This window comes from Cinclus cinclus, chromosome 28, assembly GCF_963662255.1.
Source record: "Cinclus cinclus chromosome 28, bCinCin1.1, whole genome shotgun sequence".
Lineage (NCBI taxonomy): Eukaryota > Metazoa > Chordata > Aves > Passeriformes > Cinclidae > Cinclus > Cinclus cinclus.
Genome location: NC_085073.1, coordinates 4378029 through 4404260, shown reverse-complemented (window position 1 = coordinate 4404260; position 26232 = coordinate 4378029). Strand labels below are relative to the sequence as shown.

Below are 26232 nucleotides of genomic sequence, written 5' to 3'. Positions count from 1 at the left end.
CCAGAGTTGGTGCCAGACAAACAGGAGCGTGTGGGGTTTTCCTGGTACTGGATGTGCTGTGCCAGCTCCTCAGCATGTGGGATCAGGCTCTGCCTCAACCCCTGGGGGAGCAGGATGGGGGCACATGGGGACACGGCCCCACCTCAGCTTGTCTCTTGATGTCCATCAGCGGGAGGAGATGGTCCATGAGAACCGCCCCAGCTCAGGGTGTCAGACCCAGAACGTTCCCAGTTCTGCCCAGTCCTTGCTCCTGGGAATTGTGATGCTCCAGCACAGCAAGACCCCAGCCGGGGCCAGCAGTGGGTTGGGGTGACTCACCAGTCCCCAGCTGTCCCACATCCCCATGTGCGTCCCAAAAACAGTCCTGGCCAGCTCCTGTGGGGCTGGGGGTGTCGCAGGACCCTCACTGAGGCATCATCAAGCTTGGATTTTCTCCACCGCCTTGTCGGCCACCGCTGCCACCGCCATGGGGCTGGGCACGTAGTTGAAGGGGGTGACACGGGCGGCCTTGCTGGGCGAGCCGTGCCGGCTGCCGGGGAAGGTCCCGGCGGGCACCTCGTGGCCGAAGGAGATGGGCAGGGCGGCCTTGGAGGGCGCGGGGGCTTCGCCGTCGCCGGTGGCGCGGGGGTGCGGGGGTCCCTCGCGGGTCTCCAGCGTGGGAGAGGTGCTGGAATTGGTCTTGGAGGTGGCGAAGTCCTCGGTCTGTACCACGGCGTCGCTGGTCTTCCTGGGCGTGCCGGGGTTGCTGGGGGTACCGGGGGGCTCCTCGTCTCCGGAACCCGCCAGCGGCAGCGCGGAGGAGGGCAGCGTGCTCTTCAGGATATGCGGGATGTCCTCGTCCCTGATCCTCCTCCACGTGCCCTTCATCACCACCACCGGCGGCTTTCCCGGCGGGTCCCCGGGAGCCGGCTCGTTCTGCCGCCGCCGCGCCGCCGCCTCGGAGCGCACGGAGGACGGGCTGGTCGCCCGCCGAGGCACGCTGATGTTGGGAGAGGACGAGTAGCGCTTGAAGGACTCGGCTGCGGGCACGCTGGTCTTCACCGGCAGCCTGGACGGGCTCTCGGAGCTAGTCCGGCGCGGCGGCTTGACCCCGGCCGTGGCTTTGCCGCCGGGCTGGGCTCTGGGGATGAGCGGCCGCTGGCCGGGGGTCGCCGGTTTGGCCGCCTTGAGCTCGTCGCAGCGGGAGGAGCAGAGGAACACGGCCGGGAGCGCGGCTCGGCTGCGCTGGGGGGAGCCCCGGCGAGGCAGCGAGGTGGCCGGTGGCGCCGGGGACAGGTCGGAGCGGTGCCGCAGCAGCAGGCTGGAGGATTCCTTGATGAAGGTGAGCTGGCGCAGGAAGCCGGAGCGGTCCGAGTCGCTTCCGCTGGAGCGGGCGGATGACATCCGCACCAGGTTGAGCCGGCTGCCACCCGGGACCCCGGGCCGAGCCTTGGAGCCACTGACCTGCTCCTCCAGCACCGGCATGGCCCCCCGGCCCGGCAGCACCTTCCTGCTGGGCTTCTGCATGAAGGGGATGCGCACGGGCGACTTCTGAGTCTTGGACTGCTTGGGAGCCGGGGATTTGGGGGCCGGGGCTCTGGCCGGGGGTCCCGGCGGGGAGGAGGAGCCGCTCGCCTTGCCCGCGGCCGGGCCGCCCTGTTTGGTCACCTGGGAGGGTGACGGAAGCTTTTTGGGGGCGTGCTGGGAGGGCGTGGAGGTGCGGGAGGAGCCCGAGGAGGGGGGGCCTTTGCCGATACGGGCGGGCGGGGTCGTGCTCCTCTTGGGCAGCGCCAGCTCCCCGGTTTCGGGGGCTTTGCCCAGCCGGTGCAGGCTCCGCGAGCGCTGCTGGCTCAGCGAGAGATTCTTGGCCGGCGGCGCCTCGGGCTTGGCCGCCGGGGTCTTCTTGGGGGTGGCCCGTGGGCTGGAGGCGTCTTTGGCCAGGTTGGGCATGTAGATGACGGTCCTGCCACGGAAGACCACGGGCAGGTTGGGCACCGGCTTGGCGGGCGCCGGGCTTCGCTCCGGCCTGGAGCTGGCGCGGCCGGCGGGACGGGCACCGGCCGCGTCCTTGCGCTCCGGGCGGCCCTTGCTGTGCTCCCTCCTCGCCGGCTCCCGGACGGAAGCGCTGCCGGGCCGCTGCTTCTCCTGCCTGCCCAGGGAGAGCTGGAGCGTGGAGCCCACCGAGAGCCCCGACATGAAGGATAGGATGGAGTCGGACTCGGAGGAAGGCTCCCGGGACAGGGAGGCCGCAGCCTGGTGCAGCCAGGTGACGATGGAGTTGGCTCCTTCTTGGATAGCTTGCCACTCCACGCTGTCTAGATCGGAGCCCCGGTCGGAGCCGGCGTCTTCTTCAGGGTGTTGCCTGGTCTCTGCTTTCCGCTCCCTCCCACCGGCGCCCGGCGGTTTCTGCTTTCTCTCCACCAGCCTGCGGCGAGCCACGGGCCGCCGGCGCTTGGGCATGGCCGAGCCGATGCACTTCTGCAGCAGATCATCCTCCGAATTGAGGCTGGGGGAGCTGGGCGAGCCCCCCTGCGCCTGCCCCACTGCAGCTGACCGCGGCCAGGTGGCTTTGCCGCAGGGCTGGCCCCGCTCCTCGCCCTCGGAGAGGTTGGCGTCGCTCAGGGAGCTCATGGAGGAGCTCAGGGAGTAGCAAGGCGGCGTCTCGTCGGCGATCAGGTTGTTTTGAGGCTTCGTCTTGGCCGAATGAGGACCTGGCTCGGGGTCCTTTTGGGGAACGGAGCCTCCCCAGCGCTCCCTCCGTGGCGCCCGGCCGGGCTGGGCTCTGCTGCCGGACCCGTCCCTGCCCGCCTCGGGCAGCTCGTCCAAATCCGGATCGTAGAAGCAGTAGACGGCTTCCTCCGTCGGCGTGGTGTGGCACAGCGACTGGAACAGCACCCCATCCTCCAGGGCCTCATCCTTCCTCCCGGGGACACCGCTGGCCCTGCCCACGCCCAGCTCCAGGCTGGCAGTGCCCTTCGGGAGGGTCTGGCTCCGTTTCCCGTCCCCACGGCCCGGTCCCGCTTTGCCCTTGCCGGCGGAGCTGAGGCGGGCGGGGGCCGAGCTGCCGGAGGCGGCTCTGCGGGCCGGGATGCTGCCGGGCTCGCGGCGCCGCTCGGGCGCGGGGTGCTCGGTCTCCTCGCCCGCCGGGTACCGCAGGGTCTCGTCGCTCAGCGAGGCGGCGCTGGAGAAGTTGACGGGGGTCCCGTCGGCCGAGTCGGTGAAGGAGTCGTCGTCCTTGAAGAGGTCGCGGGCGGTGGCTCGCAGGTGCTTGGGGACACCGGGGTGGGCGTGGGCCGGCACCAGCATGTACACGGGGACGTGCAGCGGCTTCTTGGTCTGCGGGTGCAGCACCTGGCCGGACAGCAGCGAGGTCTTGACCTTGCGGAAGCGGGAGGGCATGGCCGAGCTGATGCACTCCTTGAGGATCTCGATGTCGTCGTCGTCGGGGGGCTCGGGGCGCTCGGCCCTTCTGCGTCCCTCCAGGTACCGCTCCTCCCGCCGCTCCTCCCGCTTCTCGTGAGCCGCGAAGTTCAGGCTGTTCTTCTCCGGGAAGGTGGGGATCAGCTTGAGCTCCACGTCCTTCTGGACGTAGTGCTCGTGCAGGGGCAGGGCGCTCAGGCTGGAGGCGCACGAGAAGTTCTCGTTGGGTTTCTCCACCGTGAAGTAGACCATGGAGTCCAGGTCCTGGGGCAGCTGGAAGCGTTCCTTGAAGTCGGTGATCTCCATGAACTTCTTGACGTTGTTCTCCCACTGGATGTTGAACTGGCTGGTCTCCTTCTCCGGCTGGCAGCCCAGCTCGAAGAGGGGAGTCTTGCTGCGGCTGGGGGGCATGGTCTGCCCGGGGCTGTCGGGCAGCTCGCTGGGGCTGATGGTGCCGCTGATCATTTCGCTGCAGGGGTCGCTCTGGATGGAGCTGGCGATGGAGGGGCTCTCGAAGCTGCCCAGGGAGCTGACGGAGCTGCAGCGGCTCATCACCAGCGGCGTCTCCTGGATGTAATTCTCTGAGGAGCTCGAGGGTGTCAGGTCCTCCTGGCGCGAGGGCGAGGCTTCCCGCAGGAAAACCTTGTCACGCTTCGGGAAGGGGATGGTGATGGGCTGGGAGATCCCCACCGGTGTGGTGGGACCCGGATCCACCACCTTCTCCTTCTCCTGCCTCCCATCCTCCCCTTCTGCATCCCCTTCCTCCATCTCCAGGATCTCCAGGGAGGAGTCACTATCCAGGTCGTTCTCGCTGTGGCTCTGCCCGTCCAGCACGTTGTCTGCCGACGAGAGAGAGGACAGGGAGCTGCACCGGGAGAAGCAGATTGGGGTGTCCTCCACCGAGTACTTCTGCACCGACTCCTGCTCCGCCGAGGCCGGTGGTTGGGCCGGCAGCTTCTCTGGGATCTTGCTCAGGGGCTCAGCCGCCTGCAGCAGGGCTGGGGGGAGCCAGGCTTGCTTCCTGCCCAGCAAAGAGGGCTGGTGGCCAGCAGCTGTGCTGCTCTTGGCCAGGGTCTCAAGCATGGGGACATGCTGGTAGGATGGAGAGAGCTTGATGGTTCGAACATGGGGATCGGTGGGGGGCTTGGTGCCCACCTCCTTCTTCCACTCTGTCTCCTTCTCTGGCACCTTGGGGCTGGGGAAAGTCACCATCTTCTTGGCTCGTTCGGGCAGGTCCCTCTGCTCGGGTTTGTCTGGCTCGGCCGAATCCCGCGCGGGGGGCTCGGCCCGCTCAGGTTTGCCCAGGATGCTTTTGAGGTCGAGCCGGCTGGGCCGCTTCTGGTAGCGCTGCAGCTCGTCACGATAGTCCAGGAAGGCGGCCCTGGGGCAGGGCTTCATGTGCTCCTTGGTGCAGTAGCCGTCGCTGGTGCTGCCGCTGTTGAGGCTGTCGGTGGACAGGCTGGTGTAGGCCGTTTTCAGCCGCAGCAGGGTGTGCGCCCGGCTCAGGCTCTCCCTCTTGGCGAAGCCGCCGGCATCCGACAGCCGGCACGGCGAGCAGGACTGGGCGCGCGCCTCGTGCCCATCCTCGGGGCCGTACTGCCAGTCCAGGCAGTGATCCTCGGAGCTGAGGCTGAAGCTGTCGTCCGAGGAGTTGTGCATGGTGGAGATGTCCTCCACCAGCTTATCGATCTTGGCCACCGTGCTGGAGATCTTGTTGGCCAACTTCTCGGCGGCCAGCGAGACGTCGTCCTCCGGCAACGACGGCTTCTTGGGCTCGGCTGCCTTCCCGCTGCCGTCCTTCTCCGGCTCCGGGCAGCGCCGCTGTGCCAGCGCCCGCGGCAGCGCTTGGCCCTGCAGGAATGAGGAGTTGAGGAACATGGAGAGCACGGAGGCACTGGCTGTTTCCACACCGGTGGAGACGTTGGGCACCTCGTCGTCGTCGAAGCAGCCGGAGTCGGAGGCGTAGTCCTTCACCAGGCTCTCCATGTGCCGCATCGGCTTCTTGGCGCTCTGACCCTTCAGGCTCTGCTTCTCCATGGTGTCAAAGGTCTCAGCCAGGTGTTTGGCATCCAGCTCGGCCTCCAGCGCCTTCTGTTTGCGCATGTAGAGCGAGGGCATGCAGGAGCCCGGCGACACCACGGCCGCGTCCTTGTACTTGGGGGGCCGGTTGGTGAGGAGGTTGCGCAGCGCGGCCGCGCTGCCCATGGCGATCATCTTGTGCTTGGAGTGGATGAGGTTGCGGAGCATGCTGACCGCCCCCAGGTCCCACAGCAGCTCCTGGTCACGGGGGCTGCGGGCGGACAGGTTCCAGAGGGTGCCGCAGGCGTTGCTGACGATGGTCAGGCTGTGCGAGCGCAGGTGCTGCAGCAGCGTCTGCAGGCAGTTGTGGTCCCGGAGCACCTGCCTGTGGGACAGCGCGGGACCCCCCCCCGGCTGTCAGGATAGTCCTGGACCCCTTCCCACCCCATTCCAGGGGGTGCAAGGTGACCTCAGCCCTGCCCAGCCATGACATCCCCATGTCATAGTGCTGTCCCTAGGGTCTGCAGTGCCCTTGATCCTGCAGCACCCCCAGCTATGGCATTCCCCGATGCCATCCATGGTGCCCAAAGTCCTCCACCTCTATCCTACCCCCCAGTCACGGCATCCCCCAACACCATCCCTGGTATCCAAGGTCCCCCATCTCCATCCCCCTCGTACCCCAAGCCACGCATCCCCCAGTCCCATCCTGGGGTCTGTGGCGCCCTGGTCCCTCAGGTGCCCCTCACCTGTAATCCTCCCGCGTGGCGATGAGGCTGGAGACGTTCCTGAGGATGCCGCCGCCACTCTCGATGATGGCCAGGGAGTTGCTCTGGCACTTGTAGGTGAGGGTGCTGACCAGGAAGCCCAGGGCCCCCTCCACCCCGCAGATGGCCGCCTTGTTCTCCGTGCTGTGCGCCGAGAGGTTCCACAGCGCGCTCAGGACGCTCTTCAGTGTCGACTCCTGTGCCAGAAGGGGACACACATCTCCTGTTAGCCCTGTCCCTGTCACCCTGTGCCTGCTGTCACCTGCCCTAGGGGGGACACACAGCCCAGCCAGGTCCGTCTGGCCATTCTGTGCCCATTGTCACCTGCCCCGGGCTCACCTTGCCGGCGTGCAGGGCACAGCGCGTCAGCCCGGTGACGCTGCCCACCTCCCGCAGCACCTTCTTGCTGTTGATGTCAGCGCGCCAGGAGAGGTTCCTCAGAATGCTGGAGACCACCTGGAGGGGCAGAGTGGGGTGAATGGCGATGGGACTGTCCCCCTGCCTGTCCACCACCCCTAGGAGCCCCACCAGCACCCACCTGGTGCAGCTCCTCGCTGTCGGAGCCCAGCTGAGCTACGATGGCCTCCATGCAGCCCCGGCGGGAGCACAGCGTGGCCTGTGGGGAGGATGAAGGTGATGAGGGTGACGCTGTGACCCCCAGACCCTGATGACCCCCCCCAAACTGCCGCCCCCCACCTTGTTGACCACATCTCCGAAGGTGAGGTTGGTGAGGGCCATCCCCGCGTAGCGTCGCAGCGCCAGGTTCAGGGGGTCGTTGGTCATCTTGTGCATCTCGTAGTCCACCTGCAGCAGCTCGGCCACTGCCTGCAGCCCACCTGTGGGACGAGGCAGGGGTCATTTGGGGTTCCCCCACCTCCAGCACCCCGTCTGGGTGAGGTGCAGAGGGAAGGAGCCGCCTCCCCGAGCTCACCCAGCTCGTTCATGGCCCGCCGGTACTCCTCGTCGAAGGACAGCTTCATGATGGCACAGGTGGCCTGGCAGATCTGGGGCTCGATGGGCACTGGCACTGCGGGGGGATGAGGGTCAGTCCCCCGTGTCACACACGACGCTCGCAGCCCCTCCCAGCCCCTCCCCGTACCAGTGCCCTCGGGTCCCCGTGCCCCATCCCGGCTCTGCATCTGCAGCCAGTCCCAGCAGGTCTCCGAGTAGGAGCGGATCTGCTCCAGCACGTGCAGCACCCGCATCTCCTTCTTGGCCTGGCCCTCGTCGGGCTGGGAGAAGACGATGTTGTGCAGGGCGGCGTTGGCTCTCATCCGAGCGTCCTTGGCACCCGTGGGGCTCTCGGGGGGCCCCGGCTCCCCGTCGGAGTCGTGCAGGATCTGGATGAGCAGGGGCAGGCAGCCCGACTTGCGCATGGCCAGGCAGCTCTCCTGCGAGCTGGACATGGCCAGCAGCGTGCGGGACATGTCCTCCTTGTCGCGCGTGGCCAGCATGGACAGCAGCCAGAACACCACCTCCACCTGCGGGGGGGCACACGGGATCGCGCTCAGCCCTTCCCCGGGCTCAGCGCACCCCAGCCGGGCTCCGGGGCTGCTCCTCACCTTGGTGTTGCCGCCCTCCTCGGGGTGGGTCGGGGGGTCCAGGCTGTTGTCCCCCTCCATGCCCGGGACCTTCCCGCAGAGCTGCAGAGGAGGGGGCAGGTGGCGGAGGGGGCTGCATTTCTGTGCCCTCGCCCCCACGCCCAGCCCCTCCCCGCTTCCCCGCCGCCCCCTGCGGTTCCCAGTCTCGCTTCCGTCAGTGCCAGGAGTGTGTTTTGAGCTAAAATCAGCGATGATTGGGATGGGGGGGCTGCTGCAGCCGTGTCTCAGGGAAGCGAGAGCGTGGGTGAGAGAGAGGGTGGGGCAGCAGGACTGGTGCTGAGCCTGCAGAGTGAGGGAGGGGTTGGAACTGGGGGGCTGTGAGGATCTGGGGGTGTCTGGGAGTGATGGGGGCTGTGGTGTTGTCACGTGGGGCTGGGGGTGATGGTGGGGACCGTGTTGGTGGCAGAGCTGTGGGTGACAGCGGGGCTGTGGTGATGGCAGCCCGTGACAATGTCGATGGTACTGTGGGTGACAGCGGGGCTGTGGTGATGGCAGCCTGTGACAATGACGATGGTGAGGACGTGTGGGGCTGTGATGATGGCAGCCTGTGGTGGTGACAGCGGTGGAGCTGCGGGTGACAGAGGGGCCGTGGTGATGATGACAATGGGACGATGGCAATGGCAGCCTGTGACGGTGACAACGGCAGAGCTGCGGGTGACAGTGGGTCGTGACAATGCTGGGGCAGGGGGCGACAATGTGGCAATGGCGGTGGCAGCCCATGGTGATGATGATGGCGGTGGAGCTGCGGGTGACAGCAGGACAATGACAACGGTGAGGCTGTGGGTGACGCTGGGACCATGCGGATGGCAGCCCATGCCCATGACGATGACGATGATGATGGCAGGCTGCCCACCCTGGGTCTCCGTCGGCGGCAGAAGCCGCGGGAGCCCCCGCGCTGCCCGCCCGCCGTGGCCTACTTCTGGTCTCCATGGCAACTGCCCATTTCACGGTGCCCGAGCCGCACAAAGCCCCGGCTGTGCCGATGGGGACAGCGCGGGGACAATGGTGGGGGCCCCCCTCCTCCGCCCTCCCTGGCTCCATCGCCCCGCAGGGACCGAGGACACCCCGGCCCCGCTACCTGCGGCTCCGGCTGCTGCGCCTTGTCCTGCGCCTCCATCAGCTCCTTGTCGATCTGCTCCAGCCGGGATGCGCGGATCTGGGGGGGGGCAGAGAGGGGCTTGCACAGGGCTGGGACCCCCCAGGACCACAAGAAATGGGAGGGAGGGATGTAAGTGTGCAAGGAACGGGGTGTGAGGGTGCGAGGAGCTGCTGTGGGGTGTGAGGAGCTGCTTGTGAGGGTGCCCAGAGTTGATCCCATCACTCTGGGGTCCCTCAGAAGCAGAGCAGGGGGAGTTTGGGGGCGAAGGACCCCACCTGTGCCCTCTGCACCATCTCGTCGGCCGTCCCGAAGCGTTCCTCCATCAGCGAGCGGATGTGCTGCGCCTCGAACTGCAGCTGCTGCCGGATCAGATCCATCTGCATGGAGAACTGGGGGGCACGGGGGGTGGCGTGAGCGGGGCAGGGTCCCCGTGGCCTGGGGGGGGGGGGAGGACAGGGGGTGTCCCCCACTCACCGTCTCCACGTGGGGCAGCTCGTCCAGGCGTGTGGCCAGGCTCTGCAGCTGCGCGTAGTACCAGACCTTCTCCTTCTCCTCCTTCTCGATCTCCCCCAGCAGGAAACACCTGCGGAGAGGGGAGGACCCCCGTCAGCACTACCCCCGGCTCCCCCAGCCCCTTTTATCCCCCAGACCATCACCTCTCGCGGTCCAGCTCCTCCAGCATGCGGAAGGTGGCCCTGCCCAGCTCCCCGGGGCCGTCCCGATGAGGGGCGGGGGCCGGCGGGCTCTCCTCGGAGCCCCGCCCGGTGCTCATCACCTCCGGGGCGAACTTGAGGTTGTAGAGGCTGGTGATGTCCATCTGCAGGGCTGGGGATGGGGACAGCGGTATCAGGGTGGGCTTGGCGGGGTCACCCCCCTCCCCATCCTGCCCGGGCACCCACCTTTGAGCTGGTCCAGCACCTCTGTCTGCCCCGAGGACACCATGACTCGGGCCTCCTGCTCCAGCTTGCCCTGGAGGTGCTTCAGGACCTCCTAAAACAGCGATCAAGCCATTGAGGAGGGGGAGACCTGGATGGAATCCCCCCAGTTTGGGGCCTGTCCCCACCTTCATGTCCGAGGTCTCATTTTCCAGCTTGGAGAGGTGGTTGGAGTTGTCCTCCAGCTCCCGCCGGAGGTGGCTGTTCTCCTTCTTCAGCGCCTCCACCTGCCGCACCAGCTGGTCGTACGAGGCGATGGAGCCGGACATCTTCACCTCCTCCAGCGCCTGCGGAGGGTTTTGGGGGTGGGCAGCACTCGGGGGGGGGGGCTCCCCAGCACCCTCAGAGCCCCCCAGCACCCACCGCCCGCCCGGGATCACGGCACAGCGCTGGGCACCCCACCACCCGCACCCCCCGAGCTCTGGAAGAGCTGGTGCCCCCCCAAACACCCCCAGAGGGGCGTCCTCGGCTCAGGGTGGGTGGGGGGGGGGTCCAGCTCTGCCGCCCCCAGGCAGGGCCCCCCCAGCCCCGCCAGCCCCCGCCTGGTTCCCACCCTCCGCAGAGCTCCGCTCTCCTCTCCCTTTGTCTCGCTTTTGTCTTCTCCCGCTCCCAACCTTCTCCCGCTCCGCTCCCTCCGGCACCGGGGGCAGCCTCGGCCCCTCCACGGCCCCCCCGCCCCGCTCTGCCCCCCCAACCCCTCTCATCCCCCCCAGTGCCCCCCCACCCATCCCCAGCCCCCCAAACCTCCTCTTGCCGCAGCCCTGCGGGGTGGGGGGGACACACAGGACTGTCACACACGGGGAGGGGGGGCCGGGGCCGGGGACCCCTCGTCACCCCCCCAGAGGGTCGGGCCGGCAGCGGGAGCTCGATGGCCCCACGGAGCCTCTGTCAGGGCCGCGTGTGAGCGGGGGGAGCTGGAATGGGGGGACAATGGGGGGGCAATGGGAGGGCAATGGAGGGGCAATGGGGGGCTGGGGTTCCCCTCTGCTGCCCCCACCCCACACCCCCTCAACAGCAGGACAGGGGTGGCAGCGATCAATCCCCCCCCCGGCTCTGACACCCCCAAATCTGCCCCGCAGCGGCTGCCTGGGGCCCTTCTGCTTCTGCCAGCCCTTTTGGGTGTCCCAGCACCCCCTGCCAGCACAGAGGCCCCACCAGGCAGTGATGGGAGGCAGCAACCCCCCAAGGCCCCATCGGTGTCCTTCACACCCCCAGGAGCCATCCCAGGGCCCCCCAGTCTGATCCCTCACCCCTCCACCCCACAGTGTGTGGATCCCCACATCCTGCTCTGTGGCTTCTGCTGTGGGGTTCCCCCCTCCCAGCGCCCAGATCTGCTCCTGATTCCAAAGGGAGACAAATTCAACCCCCCCAGCTGCCGAAAATTCCCCCCAGGAGAGAAATAACCCCCGGGAGAGGGTGGGGAGCAGAGGAAGGGTGGAGGTGTGGGGTGAGGGATGTGGGATTGGGGGTGCGGGACGGACAGTGAGGGATTCGGGAGGGAGGGATGCGGGAATGCGGGGTGAGGGATGTGGGATGGTCGGAGCAGGTTTCGGAATATGGGATGCAGGGTGAAGGATGCAGAATGAGGGGCGAGGGATGGGGGATGTGGAACGCAGAACGTCACATGAGGGAGGTGGGATGATGGATGCGGGATATGGGATGCAGGATAATGGATGCGGGATGCGGGATGCAGGATGCGGGATGAGCTCGGCCTGCCGTTGCTATGGTGACAGTGATGGGGGAGCACAGGCGGTTCCCGGCCCTTCCTGAGGACTCAGACGGGAAGGATGGGGGTGTTCAGCCCTGTAGGGGATAACGGGAGCCAGGCACTTCTCCAGGGAAACACGTCCCTCCCTCCCCAGCACCCCAAACTTGTGGGTCGCACCCAACCCTCAGTCAGGGCCACCCTCCCCTTACAGCACCCTGTGTGAACCCGGGGTGCTCCGGCTGCCTTCCCGGGGGGATCAGGGCTGGAATATTCGGGGGGTTGATGGGGGGAAAAGGGGGGCTGAACTCTGCCCCCCCAGTTCCTGGCAGGGCCGGCCGAGCGCAGCGGCTGCAGCGGCGCCGGGATCTGCAGCCTGAGGGGAGGGGCTGGGGCTGCACCTGCATCCACTGAGCGGCGAGACACAACGGGAAAAAAGGGACAGGGAAAGGGAAAAAAGGGACAGGGAAAGGGAAAAAAGGGAAAGGGAAAGGGAAAGGGAAAGGGAAAGGGAAAGGGAAAGGGGGCCAGGGCTGCAGGAAATGGGGGGTGAGGGCTGCAGCTACATTCCAGCACTGTGACGGTCACTGTGCCACAGGACCCGCTGTCCCCCCACGGGCTGGGTGCCAGGTGGGGCCATGGGCTGATCCTGGGGGGATGTGATGGCTCGGGGTCCTGGGTGTGTCTCCTCTGACCCCCAAAATCTGCCTCTCTTTACTGAGGGCATCCAAGGCCTCCCTCTGCCGAGGCCACTGGTGGGGCCTGAATCCATCCAGCAATTTCCTGGCAGGGTAGATGCTGCAGCAGATGAAGCAGCAGCTGCGCTACCCAGCACACCCTGCTGTCCTCCATGCTGCCCAGGGTGTTCACTGCCCATCCACTGCCCATCCACTGCCCACAGTGCCCACAGCACTGCCCACCTCACTGCCCAGGGTAGCCACTGCCCACCCCCCCACGTCCTCTGCATTCTTCATCACCGCAGCGTCTTTCTTGCCCACCGGCCACTGCTCACCAAATGTGATGCCACCTCGGCCTGGGCAGAGCAGGGCAGAGCCTGGGGAGCCCTGGGGATACCCCAAGCTCCCAGCACCCCTCCAGGCTCACTCCAGCCTGGCAGCAGCTCTGGGGATGGGGCTGGGGACAGGGACCGCAGCCATCAGCCCAGTGCAGCCACATCGCCAAAGCCACAGCTGAGCCCCCGGAGCCCTCGGGGACATTAAACAAACAGCGTGTTGTCACCAACCGGGGCTGATCGACCCGGCCCCGGGGACCCCCGACCACAGCAAACCCCCTCCAGGGAGCACAGCCCCCCCCATGTCGACCCCGCACACATGTGGGGGCACATGCAGGGACACGGGGATTTGGGATCCATCACCCTCTCCTGACACAGCATCGGCCCCGCAGCCCCCGCACAGCACCTGCACACGCGCGCACACACACACGCACACACAAACGCACACACACACACACACACACACACATCATGGCCTGAAGATGCGGTGGGGCCCTGGTGGAGCGAGCATCGGGGTCCCCAACACCCCCAGCACAGCCCCCCACAGTGCAGGGCTCCCCTGACCCACCCCACACCCCGGGGCGCTCGCGGGAGCCGGCGGGGTGGAACGTGCTGGGGCCGGCAGCCACGTCCCCACCCCCATTTGGGGTGTCTGGGGACAACCCTGCCCGGGGACACCGCACTGGGACCCTTGGGGTGCCCCCGGGTGGGGTTGATGTGCTGGTTTAGAGGCCGAGTTTTTTGAGGGACCGGTTTGGGAGGTGGATTTGGGGTTCGGGTTTGCGGGGAGGGTTTGGGGTGTTGGTTTGGGTGAGGTTTTGGGGCTCCAATTCCGGGGCTCAGCCATAATCCTCGGCCCAGCCGCGTTGGGGGAGCATCGGGAGGGGGGAACTGCGGGGAGCCGAGCTCGCATCGGGGCGGGGGGAGCTGCTGTCACCCCAGGGGCGACCCCTCCGCCTCGCCCGCAGGATGGGGATGGGAAGGGAATGGGAATGGGGATGGGGAGGGAATGGGAAGGGGATGAAAGTGAGAATGGGGACAGAAGGTGCTGCTCCCTCTTCTCCCCCTCCCGCAGACTCCCCGCCGAGCCCCGGCATTGTCCGGCCTTTGTCCCTGCAGGATGCGGGGGATAAACGCTGCCCGACCCTCCCGATTCGCCCTGAACCCCCTGATCCGCCCTGAACCCTCCTGTCCCCCAATACCCGCCTGATCCCCCCGATCCCGCGGGACGGAGCCGCGCCCGCCGCAGGACGCAGCGCAGCCGGGGCCGGGGGCATCCCCACCGCGGGGAGGGGGCGCAGATCGTGGCCCCCCGGTGCATCCAAGCCCCCGCAAGCCCACACCGCATCCCGATCTCCCCCGGCCCCGCCGCGCAGCCCACCCCCGCTTCCCCCCATCCCCGGCGGCTGCAGCGGCCGGAGCCGCCGGGACCCCCGGGGGGCTCGGGGGGCTCGGAGGTGCGGGGGCAGGTGCGGCCGTACCTCATCCCCGGCGGTGCGGAGCGGCGCGGGGCGGTGCGGAGCGGTGCGGAGCTGGGCGAGGCTCCGGCGCGGCCCCGAGCAGCCGCATCCCGCCCCCGCCCCCCCGCTCCCGGTCGGGATTTTCCAGCGGCGCCGCCGCCGTTAGAGGGCGGCACCGGGGGCTCCCCGCGCCCCCCCCGGACTGTGCCGGGTGGGGGGAGACGGGGTCTCCGGGGAGGGCTCCGTTCCTCTCCATCCGCCTCTTTTCCAGCCTCCGCACAAACGCCGGGATCTGCCCCATCCTCAACCCCATCCCCGTGTCCCGGAACGCACCTGCCGCTCCCGACCGGACCGGCCCTTCCAGACCGAACCTGCCCCTTCAGACCGGACCGGTCCCTTCTGACCGAACCGGCCCTCCCGGCCGAATCTGTCCCCTCGAGCCGCCTGGTGCCATCCCCTCGTCCTTGGGGAGCTGCCCAAGGTGCGGCAGCAGAGGCTGAGCCCCGGAGTCTCCCCCGGGAATCACGACGATTCCTCTGCAGCCGATCTCTCCCGTGAAAGCGGCTTCTGCCATGTGCTCGGGTCACTGTCACCCACCGAGGTCACCGTCACTGTCACCCACCTCCCACCGGGGTATCCAGCCCCTCCAGGGGCTGAGAGTCCCCCCGTGGCTCCAGCTGGAGTGACCCCGGCTGGACAGTGACCCCAGCCCTCTTCTCCCCGCTGCTGCCACCGAGGGTGGGAGGATTCTCAAGGTCACGCTGCTGGAGCAGAAAGGGACCTGGGACCAAGGGACCTTCCCAAAAGGACAAACGGCACTGGCACCACTAGTTACAGGAAAAGGATACAGTGTGAGACTTCAAGAGCTGGAGCTGGGCCCCAAGGGACCCCGGCCAGCAGCAGGGACAAGGCAGGACCACCTCGGGGACAAATGGTCCCTCTCCACTGCTGGCTTCACCGTGGGACATGGCACTGGTGAAGATGAGCACTGGGTTCATTTGGCTGTTCAGGGACAAACCCTATCATCCACCCGAGATCAACTCCTCTGCCTTCTCATCATCATCCTCATCCCTGAGAGCATCCCCCAAATCACATCCCTCCCTCCCAGCCTGAGCTGCAAAACCCCAGTTCACCCCCAGCCAATGCCCCTGTGATCCCCGCCACCAAAATCCCCTGGGTTCCCAAATTAAGGACGAGAAAACAATGGTTTGGGCTTTTGACATCCCGTGATGGGCATTGGCAGCTTCTCCTGGGGCTCAGGTTGGTTCTGAGCCCTGGGAACCCTCCCTTGCCTCCCCCAATTCCACATTTCCACATTCCCAGTGTTTGCATTAACAAATGAAGTTAAATACGTGGAAACACCGTAAATATTGATGTGCCATTCCCCACCTCCCAGCAAAGAGCAAGGAAATTCATTCATTTACTAAACCCACACCGTTTGTTTGCTGCAGGTGCCAATAGAAAGCAGTGCCAAAAAACCTGGGAATACTCGGGGAAACATCCGATCAGGGTGGAGTTTAGCACATCCCAGCCCACCCCTGGGAACGGAGAGGCAGGACACAGACAGATCCAGGTGGAATTTCTTTATTTACACTGGACGAGGCTCCCTCCCTCTCCTCCCGGGGTTACTTGAGCGGGATGAAGCGGGAGGAGTGGGTGGCGCCGATGCCGGGCCGGCCGTGCTTCACCGGCTTGTATGTGATGGAAAACTCGCCCAGGTAGTGGCCGATCATCTCGGGCTGCAAGTGGAGAGAACCGTGCTGGGACAGTGCCAGGGGGCACAGGGACATCCCCATCCCACCCCCATCCCCATCCCAGGGCTGGCAGGAGCCTGGCACAGCCGGTTATTCCGGCCAGGCTCCTCCCGCGGTGCCTTGATGTGGAGCCAGAGGGGCTTCCCCAGCTCTGCCCCTCCCGGGAGAGGTGACACAGGAGCCACAGGGGCATTTGTGCCCTTCCAGGTGGGATTTAATGCCAGGTCAGAGTAAGAAGTGGCATTTAATCCCACTGGTGGTATCAAGTGACACCACCCTGTGGGTAATTCCACTCCTGGGAATACTCAGGGATCTGTTTCATCCCAAAGCGGTGCTGGCAGGCTGGGAGCCAGGGCTGAGCACATGGATCACTCTGCAGCTATTTCAGTGCTTCAGAGCCATACCGAGACCCCTCTGGGAGCTGGCCAGCCTTGGCATGACACCTCCAGGTATCCCTCTGAGCAGAGCCCACTCCAAGGAGGAGCCTGAACCCCTCCCAGACACAGGAATCAGTAGGATTTACAAAGAAGAGTTAGAAGCGAACACTCCAGACACTGAGCTTGGTCTGAGAGCCACCTGCCAGTCCCCAGCTCACCTTGATCTCCACCTGGTTGAAGGTCTTGCCGTTGTAGACGCCCACCATGCTGCCCACCATCTCGGGCAGGATGATCATATCCCTCAGGTGGGTCTTCACCACCTCGGGTTTCTCCATGGGTGGTGCCTCCTTCTTGGCCTTGCGCAGGCGCTTGAGCAGCGAGTGCTGCTTGCGGCGCAGGCCCCGGTTCAGGCGCCGCCGCTGCCGCGCGCTGTACAGCTGCATCAGCTGCTCGCTGCCAAATGGGGACAGGGACGGGTCAGGGGACAGCCAGGGACCCCAAACCCAGCCTGGGCTATGGCCTGGGCAGAGCCCAGAGATGCCACAGCCACAGCGTTACCCAGACAGAGACTGGGGTACAGCCCCAGGACACCCCCAGGGACCCCAAACAGAGCCTGAGGTATGGCCTGAGGACGTTCCCAGGGACCCCACACTGAGCCTAGGGAACAGCCTGGGGAGACCCCACAGCCACAGTTAGCCACACTGAGCCTGGGGTACAGCCTCGTAAGACCCCCAGACACCCCAAATTGAGCCTGGAGAACTCCCAGAGACAATCCCAGAGTTACTCATGATGAGCCTGGGGACATCCCCAGGAACAGACAGAGTCTGGGGTGGCTCAGGGCCCCCAGATTGAGCCTGGGGTACAGCGTGGACAGATCCCAAATGAACTCCTCAATAACACAGTCATGCAGAACAGGCCCAGGGAGCCCCCAAAGCCACAGACTCTGGGGTACAGCCCCAGGAGACCCCAGGGCCCCACATCCAGAGTTATCCTGACTGAGCCTGGGGCCACCCCCCGGGACCCCAAACTGAGCTTGGAGTACATCCTGGAGAGACTCCCAACGATCCCATAGCCAGTATTATCCACACTAAGGCCCGGGGAGACCCCTAAGAGTCAGGGGTACAGCCTGAGAAGACCTCGGGTATTCCAAACCGAGCATGGGGTACAGCCCCGGGGAGACCCCCGGGGACCCCAAATTAACAGTGTTACGCCAAGTGAGCCTGGCCTCGAGGAGTTCCAGGGACCCCACACGCACAGCATCACCCGAACTCAGCGTGGAGCAGGACCCCGGGACCCCACACTGACGGTGTCACCCACTGAGGGGCTTTAAAGAGCTCAGAAAGCAGCAGCTGAACACCCAAACACCGGTTACTGCCGCTATCTGAACAGAACCCGAGTCTGGGGCAGCTCCCCGAGCCCCAAACCCCAGCCCGGGGGGCTCCCCAGCCCTTACTAGGACATGTCGAGCAGCTGGTCCAGGTCCACCCCGCGGTAGGTGAATTTGCGGAAGGTTCGCTTCTTCTTCTGCTCCACCTCCGCCTGCAGCGGGAGAGGGGGGGTCAGGGCAGGGGGTCGCGGCCTCCCGGGAGAAGGATCAGGGGATTCAAGCCCGAGCGGCCCCGCGTTCCCCGCCCCGCACACGGGAAGGCCGCGGCCCCACCGAGCTCCGCGGGGCGCCCAGGCCGCTCCTTCCCCTCAGCCCCGTTCCCGCCGCGCTGAGCCCCGGCCGGCCGGAGCACCCACGGCCCCCGCAGCGCCCCGGGGAGACCCATTCCCCGTCCCCCAGGAAAGCCCCGAGTCCCGGGAGGCGCCGCCGCGGCGGGTGAGTCCCGGATGGGCCGCGGATGGCGGCGGATGGAGCCCGATGGCGCCGGCGGGGCCTCCCCCTCACCCACCATCTTGGTCGGGGCTGCTCGGAAAGGCCGCGCCCGCGCCGGAAGTCGCAGATCTCGCGAGAGCGGCGCGGGAGGAACGGGCGGAGAAGCCGAGACGTCGCGGCACTTCCGCCCTCACTGCGCTTAAAGGGGCCGCACCCGCAGTGCGGGGACAGTGCGGGGACACCCGAGAGGGACGGAGCGTCCTCTTCCCCCGAACCTGCCCCTCAGGTTCCAATGAAACCGCTCCTTGCCGCTGGCCCAAGGTGGAACCCAGCAGTGACAGGTCACAGTCACCTGGAGGGCAGCGGCACAAGGACAGCCTGGAGCTCGCAGGCGCTCCGGGCCAGCTCGGAGCATCCCGCACGTATTTTGGAAGCCACGTTCGTGTTTCACCCGTGGACATTCATCTTCCCACGGGAGCCAGCAGCTCCGAGGCTCAGAGGGATGGCGGAGGACACGAGGAACAGGCTCGTTCGGCTCAGATTCCAGATCTGACGGCCCACACGGGCCTGGAAGAGCTGGTTCTGCATAGGTGGGATCCAAATCCAAAGACTTTTATCCCAGAAGAGGGTAAAGACGTTGGGTGTCCTCTGCTCCGGGTGTCCCCGAGGCTCCAGGGTGGTGCTGTGCCATTTCCCGAGGAGTCCTGTTGGTCTCAGAAGTGACACCTGCACAAACATCACTGGAGCTGCTCCTGTTCCAGCAGGGGTTTTGAAACTCAGGGATGAAACTGAGCGAGCAGAACCACGGGGATTAGAGCCTGCAGGATTAACGGCGAGCAGAACCAGATCCACACAAAATACAAAAATACCCTCTGAACTGATGGAAGTCCTGCCAGGAGCAACCCAGTGACCTCCACAGCACAGACACATCCCCACACATCCCCGGTTCCACCTCATTAACTGAGTAATTACCCCAGACGGGGCTAAAGATCACATACACAGCCCCCGGGAAGGATCCATGGACAGGATTTGGGGCTGCCCTGGAGCCAAGGGACACTTCCACCTCAGGGAAGTTTAGCCACAGTTTAGCCCCGCATTCCAGAGCCAAACCCCACGGTGATATTCCAGAAGACACAAGGCAAAATTATAGACACTGACATCCACAAAGGATGCTGAGAAATCTGTAAATTACCCAGTTTTCTGCAGTGCCTTGAGGTGAAGTGTGAAGAGCAGCATTTATGTCGCTGCCACCATCGTTTGTGACCCAAGACAGGACCAGGCAAAGGGTTTTAGGAGCCCTTCACCAGCCCAGATCTGATCCAGACTAGAGCCCTTCAGCAGGAAGGATCCCACTGAGGTCAGAAACCCTTCACCAACTCTGACCCAGTCCAGAGCAAAGCCCTGCACCAGGATGGAACCAATCCAGGCTGGAACATCCTTCACCTCACTGGCTTGCAAGTCCAAGCCCTTCACCATGAGCCTGGATCAAAGCTTTGCACTGGGTCTCATGCAGGTGGGATCCAGGACAGGGTGGAGGATCCTTCACAGGGCTGGATCCAATCCAATCCAATCCAATCCAATCCGATCCCTTCACCACATCAAATTGGATCAAAGCTCTTCAACAGCTTGATCTGATCCAGGCTGGAGGATCCTTCCCCAGGTCAGATCCCATCCAGGAGTGGCTTCCTGGGAGTGCCATCCAGCAGGGTGGGCATCAGGGACAACTGGTGACACCACACAGCCGCCCATGAGGACTTGTCTAGAAAACCCACACTCACAAAAGCAAAAAAAAAAAAAAAACCACCAAACAAACAAACAAACAAAACCCAGAAAAATGGAGACAGGCTGATGTTTCTAATCCAAAGGTTCTTGTCTTTATTCAAACCAGGGCTCAGCACTGCTCAGTGCCAAACTCACCAAAACCTTTTTGCCTGAGGGAAATGCACATCTCTCCGGAGCCCCGCGGCAGCGCCAGGGGAGGGCAGCGTGGAGCCCCGAGCCAGCGCTCCTCCTCCCCTCCCCGTGCCTCTGTGCGCCCGCAGCTCCTGCCCTGGCCCAGCTCTGCCCCCCCCTGAACAAACAGCAAAATACACTCAGCAGGTTTCTGTCAACTCCCAGAGTTTCGGAACCCTCCGCCCCAGCGCTGCCGTGGGGGAGGGAGGGAGGGAGGGGCCGCAGCTCTTCCCCCGCCTCCAACAGCGCTCACGGAAACCCTGTTTTAAATTAAAAAATAAGCCAGCATACATAGTAGAAAATTTCTCTTAAAAATTTCACAATCTGTAAATGTATATATTTTTTTTTCTTTTAAACATAAAAGTTTACAATATACGGTAAAACAAAGGCTCAGGAAAAATAATTTCAAAAAAAAGAAACCTGAAGTTTTGAATTAAAGCTGAAGACATTTTTAAAACCCTGTAATTTGAACCAGTGACATTTTCTTTATTTGTGCTGATGGGTTAGAGAAAGGAAAATCTTTAAAAACTGCAGTCCAAACACCCACAGCTCTGCCTTCAGAAGCCATCTGCCCCCACCCCTCCCCCCGAAAAAAAAAAAAAAAAATTGTTGTTAGGTTTTTCTTCCATCAAGTAATGTGATTGTCACAAGTTCAGAAGTCTGGGATGCCGGGGTTCAGCTGGGCCCAGAGATCCCTGTGGACAGCACTCCCTGATTGCCAGCCCAGGCTAGCGCCGGTAGGGATGGAATCCTTGCACGTTGTGGTTCTGGCCCCGGCCGAAGCCGCTGCCCCCGGCCGGGGGGCCGCTGGATGGCTGCACCGAGGGGCCTCCGTAGGGAGGGGGCTGCTGGCTGGGGTCAGAGAAACCTTGTCCAAACCCGCTTAAATCTTGTCCATACCCTGGGGAGGAGGGAAAGGCACAGGATGAGCTTCCAGGAACAGCCACGGGCATCAATTCCATACATGACGCTGCCTTTCCTACACTGGAACAGCACCGGGGAGGAGCAGCAGCTCTGGGGTCCTGCAGGGATTTTCCTTCCTCATAAAGGAAATGGGCAAAAAAGCAGAAGGGAACAGGTGTGCAAGAAGGGGGAAATGTGTTTGGGGTAATCCCAGCCAGGCTGGCAGTTCAACCATCTGCTCACAGGGAGTAGTTTGATTTTGGGGTGGGTTTTTTATTGGCTAAAAGCTGTCAGATCTGGCACAGGTAAGAGATGGAGCCAGGAAGTTTTTCCTGAAATCTCCCAGACTGAGGGTGCAGTTATCAGATTTTGGTTTTGCACACTCAAAAGCCTTCCCGCACTGAACAGACAATCCCAAAACTCTCTTTTAAAACACACAAGTATTGGAACCTGCACCACAGGCCACTCTGGAGTGAGCAGAATTTAAGGACAGGGAGAACAGCAGGGGTTTTCTTTCCAAGAGAAAAGATTGGCTGGAATTCCTGCTACCAACACAAAATTTACAACTAGATGCAAATTAAGACGACTGAGAAATTGAGAAATTGAATTCAGATTCTCATAATTAAATATGACTCTTAATCCTGGCATCAGTGCCAGCCCCTGCTCTGAAAGATGCTATTAAGGCTCCTAATTACCAAGAGCATTCTGCAGCACTGCCTCTCTCTGTACAGGCTTAGAGCAGGTTTAACTCTCTTAATCCCAAACAAAGTCTCTTAGCACGTCTTCAGCAGTTCAATTTCAAGCTCTGCCTGTCCCTCAGGACTTGCTGGCACTAATGAGCACTAAAACACAGCGAGCTCAGGCTCTGGGAGCTCCAAATGCTCCTCCTGGCATTTGTTCAGACACAGATAAGCAGGCTCCCAAAACTACAACTGGATTGTTTGCCAAGGGGTGAGGCTGGGAGTGGAAAAACACAACCCTGGAGTTGCTCTCCCCGCACACAGTGGTGCAAAGCACAGCTCAGCACAGGGCTCAGGTTGATGATGAAGGAAGCCCACAGCACACACCTGCACAGCCTCTCCCTGCCTTCCCTGGCTCTGCTCCAGCCCCTCTGCTCCCCTGGGCTGTGCCAGTTGTGCGCTCTGAGTGTCTGACTCCAAACCTGAGCCTGGATTCATCTCCAGGATAAAGCCTGGCCAGGCTGTGGGGGTGAGCAGTGGCAGGCACAGCTCACTGTGGGGTTTCACACAGCTGAAAGAGCAGCACTGCCCTGACACAAAAACCCAACATCTGAGCCCCATCCCTGCCTCTCACCCTCTCCAAGAGCCCCGGCAAGGAAAAACCAGGGAATTTTTGTAGGACCTGCCTGAGGCTCCCCTCCTCCCCGCTCAGCCTGACCTTGGGAGTGCAGACAAAGCTTTGGGGTGTGGCCTGAAGGGGCTGGAGCAGACAAACCCATGCTAGTGACAACTCGGGGGACTGCAAGGACAACCCTCAAGAGCGCCCTGCACGGGGATAATGATCTTTTAATTATTTTAAATTCATGTAATTCATTAATTTGATTTTGCAGGGTGAGTGTTAGTGCTGACACTCATCCCAAGTGCACCCACTGAAGGATTTAGGACACTGCCCAGGATAAACTTTACAGTGCCTTACATGCATTAGGCAACTCTGTGGCTCTTTAAAGCCCACGAGCTTTACACATTTATGTAAATCTATGCAAATCAGGGACACTTCCAGGGATGGGGCAGCCACAGCTTCTCTGGGAAATCTGTGCTTCAACACCCTCACAGTGAAGAAGTTTTTCCTAATAGCCAGTCTAAACCTATTTTTTTCCAGATTGAAACCATTCCCCTTGTCCTGTCACTGCAGCTCCAGATGAAGAGTCCTTCTCCATCAGATCCCTCCTAAAAACTCTGGCTTCCTCACTGATTGTAACTGTCTGTGCTGGGATTTGTGCTTTATTTAGAAGGGTCCAACCACCTCCAAAAAGAGTCTGCAAAGAGCCAAGTGCTGGCAGAACAAGAAAAACTTCGAGTTACAAGGGCAAAACTATCCATGGAGTCAACTGTGTTTGTAAGAAACAAATGAAGAAACATTTCAAACTCATCAACATGAGAACATGCTGCTTCACAAACACATCTCAAAGGCTCATCTTCCTTAAGAGGCTGCTTTACATTGCTGGAATTTTGAATATTATCTACTTAAATAAATTCTGTGAAGTTTTCATCTCATAGCAGTTTCTGCAGGAACTTGAGGCAGCACTACCACATGAAGGACGTGTTCCAGCAGGGAACAGCCTGAATCCACAGGGCTGCTGCATGAAAAATTCCCTTCACAAGTGAAAACGGACCAATTACAATCCCTTAAAAACAACATTAGTACAGAGTTCTTTGCAGAGATCTCTGTAGAGATATTTGGAGAGCATTGCTGAAAAACAGAGCTGAGAAGAGCAAGATGAGAATAAGAATTCCCTCTGAGCTCCCTCAGGGAGCAACAGCAGAAATTTTACTCTGGAGCACAGGCACTTGTCTAGCAATTTAAAAAAGAATTTGTTTTTTGTAGCACTGCCTGTCTGGTTTAAAACTTGTTAGCTCATTGCCTCCTACCTCAAAGTTACCTACAGAGCACAACAAAGCTTTGCACAGAACTGCATCTCCAGAGGGATGGGAAGGGATGGGGAAAGGGAGGAAAAGGCACTGGTTTGGATCCTTACACATGCACTGCCTGTCTCTCCAAACATGCTGCTCTAACTCTTCAAGTCTGTTCTCCAAGGTCTGGAGATACAAAAAAAAAAAAAAACTTCACTACAAGCTCTGTGAAACTCTTGGAGTGGAAAGTTTTAGCTACAGGTTTGGGGAGAGTAGAAACCAGAAATTCATCCTAGCAGTGCATCAATCCCTGAAGGTTATTTTACAGCACAAAAGCAACACTTTAGAGCTAAGAAAATTCCTTCTGGCTAGAATATTGCATGATTTAAGGATGGCTTGAGCTGGGGGGAACATTCCCACCCTGGAGAAGTGCCTGAAGCAAACTGTGTCCAACATTCTGTGCCCAGAACTAAAGGGAAAGGGGATAAATTGCAGCATTACTCACCAAACTGACTGTAAGGGAATTCTGGCTGAGCAGTCGGGGGTTTGCTCATGTCCTGAGTAGCCTGAGATGGTGGTGGTGGTGGAGGAAAAGCGAGTGGTGCTGCCCCTGGAGTGGCAGGTGGAGGGGGGACTCCAGGGGGGGCAAACTGGTCAGGTGGAGGAGGTGGAGCACCGTAACTAAAACCTGCAAGGACAGAACAGGTGAACATCAGCGTTCTGCTTGGCTTTAGGGATGAGTTAAAACCATTTCAAATCAACATTTCCAAAGCTATGAAACCCAGGTGTTTGTGGCCAGTGGCTGCACAGAGAATCATCTTGACACGTTGGTCACTCCCATGGCTCAAAGATCTCAGCAACTCACCTTGCACAGAAATGTCCCCCCCAAAGGCAGAGGCTGCAGCAGCCAGCACAGAGAAAGGGATAAAGCAGAACTGGGGACCAAACTCTGTGCTCACAGACATGAGAAATGTGGAGAGAATTATATTGTCAAATATTTTGGGAGGAAGAAGTATCTTGAAATAACTGGGTGCTATTTTCTACCTTCTTCTTTAAACCAGGTTTGTGACAGACTTCTGGAAAGGTGGCCTGAGAGGAAGGTGCTAAAATCCTATTTGTATTTCCAGCCCCAGTTATGACCTTAATTCCTTAAGCTCCTCCAAAAAACCCTGGCAGTGTTTGGCCCAGGTCAGCAGCAGTGAGCTCTTAAGTTTTCTCTCTGATGTCCTAACAAACCTGCACAATGTATCTAAATTTATTTAGCAACATGGATTTAAACTAGAGAACAGAAATTATTACTGCATCCAAGAATAAAATAAACCAAGGAAAAAAATGCTATAGTTAATTATAGCTATGAATATATAATCTGGGAAAAATAATTAAGGATAGGAGGAAACACAGGGAGGAATCCAAGTCCAGCAAGATGAGGAAAAAATTTGGAGCTGGATGTGCTCCAGCTCCTGGGGGTCACTTACTAAATGGTGGAGGGGTGCCATAGCCCTGTGGAAATCCTTGTGGAGGTGGGAATCCCCCGGGAGGTGTGGAGACTATGTATGAGGTAAATGGTGGTGGTGGGGGAGGAGCTCCTCTGCCCGGAGGAGGGGGTCCGTATCCACCTGGAAAAGGAAGAGAAACTCAAAAACTGAAGCAGATGAGTATCAAGGAGCTGCTGCTGGAGTCAGCTTCCTCTAGATGGGGTAAGGCTGTCGGGTGGATTTCATATGCAGGTTCAGCCTTCTGTGAATCCTCACTCTGGGAAATATTTGTCCTCCAAATATCCCCACTGTAAATAATTGGAATTTAGCATGTAATCCCTTGGTAATAAATTAATGTGCTTGGAACAGCAGGATGTGTGTCAGCTCCCATTACTGAGCTGCTAAGAATCCACTGTCTTCCCCTTCGTTCTTCCAGGACAAATTCAATCAAGCTTTTAAATGTAGGTTAAATCCTACAGAAATCCATAAATCAGTGTGAATGCTCAAAGAAGCTGCACCCGTGCTTTGGAGGATTTTTCTCCTTCCAGAATTGGTCCCATATAATGTACTTACCAATTGCCTGTCCAGCTGGCACCCACATCCCTACAACAGAACAAAAAAAGAGTTTCAGACACCACTGAAGCTGTGCACTCTGGAGCAGGGATGATGCAAGAAGGAGGATTTGGCTCTGGGATAGACTGGGTATCCTCCCCGTGTCCCTTACAGGGCTATTTTTATGGTACAAGCAACACCGTGGGACTATTTCTGAATGTGCAATTCTGAAAAGACTCTGAATCATTCAGCAAATGATGCTCAGAAAAGACAGCAGTTCCCAAATCAGATGGAGCATTTGAGAGCTGCCACATACCAAGTGCAAGAAACTACAGAGAACAAAACCCCGGAGAACCCCAGCAGACTACACATCCAAGGGGTTCTTAATTTACTACCAGGTTTATCCCAGTTATCCTTGCAGTTTTTGAAGCATATAAAAGCTTTTCCCATCCCCTGTGCAGTGCTGAGATTGAAGGATAAATGCACTCGTGTCTGACATTTATCTTTCCAGGAGATCAGATATCATTTTCCCTACTAATCACTGCATGGAAAATAATGGGAGTTTCTCAGTTTGTAGATTAGCACATCTGTGCACAATGTCAACCCTCAGCTGCAGCTTTCAAGTTAATCAGCACCGTGGGGAAATGAGCAATCCCTGTGCTGCACTTCCATCCATCGGAGCAGGGATGGAGCAGCCACGCTCCCTGCAGCCCCCCAGGTGAACATTTCTCATCTCTCAGAGCAAGCAAGTCACAGCAACTCAATTATCCCTCTGCATTTCTCCAGAAGTTATCAAAATTGTCTTTGGATGAAC

At 61.1% G+C, this 26232-nt stretch overlaps 3 protein-coding genes across 5 annotated transcripts in view; all 3 read right to left on the bottom strand.

The window, feature by feature from the left end:
* Nucleotides 1–417: 417 nt before the first annotated feature.
* APC2 (APC regulator of WNT signaling pathway 2) lies at nt 418–14024 on the bottom strand. Its single transcript, XM_062510246.1, has 15 exons — nt 14016–14024; nt 9946–10104; nt 9782–9872; nt 9539–9707; nt 9357–9465; nt 9158–9271; nt 8862–8939; nt 7745–7825; nt 7282–7663; nt 7114–7209; nt 6879–7018; nt 6721–6798; nt 6522–6638; nt 6165–6379; nt 418–5803 (listed from the first exon to the last, which is right to left on the bottom strand). The coding sequence occupies exons 2-15, from the start codon at nt 10084–10086 to the stop codon at nt 418–420; spliced, it is 7197 nt and encodes a 2398-aa protein (XP_062366230.1). The 5' UTR covers nt 10087–10104; nt 14016–14024.
* Nucleotides 14025–15562: 1538 nt separating this feature from the next.
* Nucleotides 15563–18082, bottom strand: RPS15 (ribosomal protein S15). The gene is made up of 4 exons (XM_062510386.1): nt 18021–18082; nt 17579–17664; nt 16344–16578; nt 15563–15733 (listed from the first exon to the last, which is right to left on the bottom strand). Exons 1-4 carry the CDS (start codon nt 18021–18023, stop codon nt 15620–15622), a joined length of 438 nt encoding a protein of 145 aa, XP_062366370.1. The 5' UTR covers nt 18024–18082; the 3' UTR covers nt 15563–15619.
* Nucleotides 18083–19408: 1326 nt separating this feature from the next.
* The window catches only part of DAZAP1 (DAZ associated protein 1), a 25855-nt gene continuing 19031 nt past the window's right edge, over nt 19409–26232 (bottom strand). For all 3 annotated transcript variants that reach the window (XM_062510331.1, XM_062510332.1, XM_062510333.1), the window contains 4 exons: nt 25440–25469; nt 24867–25007; nt 23897–24079; nt 19409–20798 (listed from right to left, as the gene is read on the bottom strand). In XM_062510331.1, coding sequence (XP_062366315.1) covers nt 20626–20798; nt 23897–24079; nt 24867–25007; nt 25440–25469 — 527 coding nt within the window. In that variant the 3' untranslated portion in view covers nt 19409–20625. The remainder of the gene's footprint in view (nt 20799–23896; nt 24080–24866; nt 25008–25439; nt 25470–26232) is intronic.

What these genes read in the sequence shown, in the direction of transcription:
- RPS15 (XM_062510386.1), bottom strand. An exon ending in CAGCTGCTCGACATGTCCTA is followed by an intron (nt 16,579 to 17,578) that starts GTAAGGGCTGGG and finishes CCCATTTGGCAG; the next exon opens with CGAGCAGCTGATGCAGCTGT. An exon ending in TCAACCAGGTGGAGATCAAG is followed by an intron (nt 15,734 to 16,343) that starts GTGAGCTGGGGA and finishes CTCCACTTGCAG; the next exon opens with CCCGAGATGATCGGCCACTA.
- APC2 (XM_062510246.1), bottom strand. Translation starts at nt 10,086, where the DNA reads ATGTCCGGCTCCATCGCCTCGTACGACCAGCTGGTGCGGCAGGTGGAG. An exon ending in GGTGCTGGACCAGCTCAAAG is followed by an intron (nt 9,708 to 9,781) that starts GTGGGTGCCCGG and finishes CCCCATCCCCAG; the next exon opens with CCCTGCAGATGGACATCACC. An exon ending in GCGGGCCATGAACGAGCTGG is followed by an intron (nt 7,019 to 7,113) that starts GTGAGCTCGGGG and finishes CTCGTCCCACAG; the next exon opens with GTGGGCTGCAGGCAGTGGCC.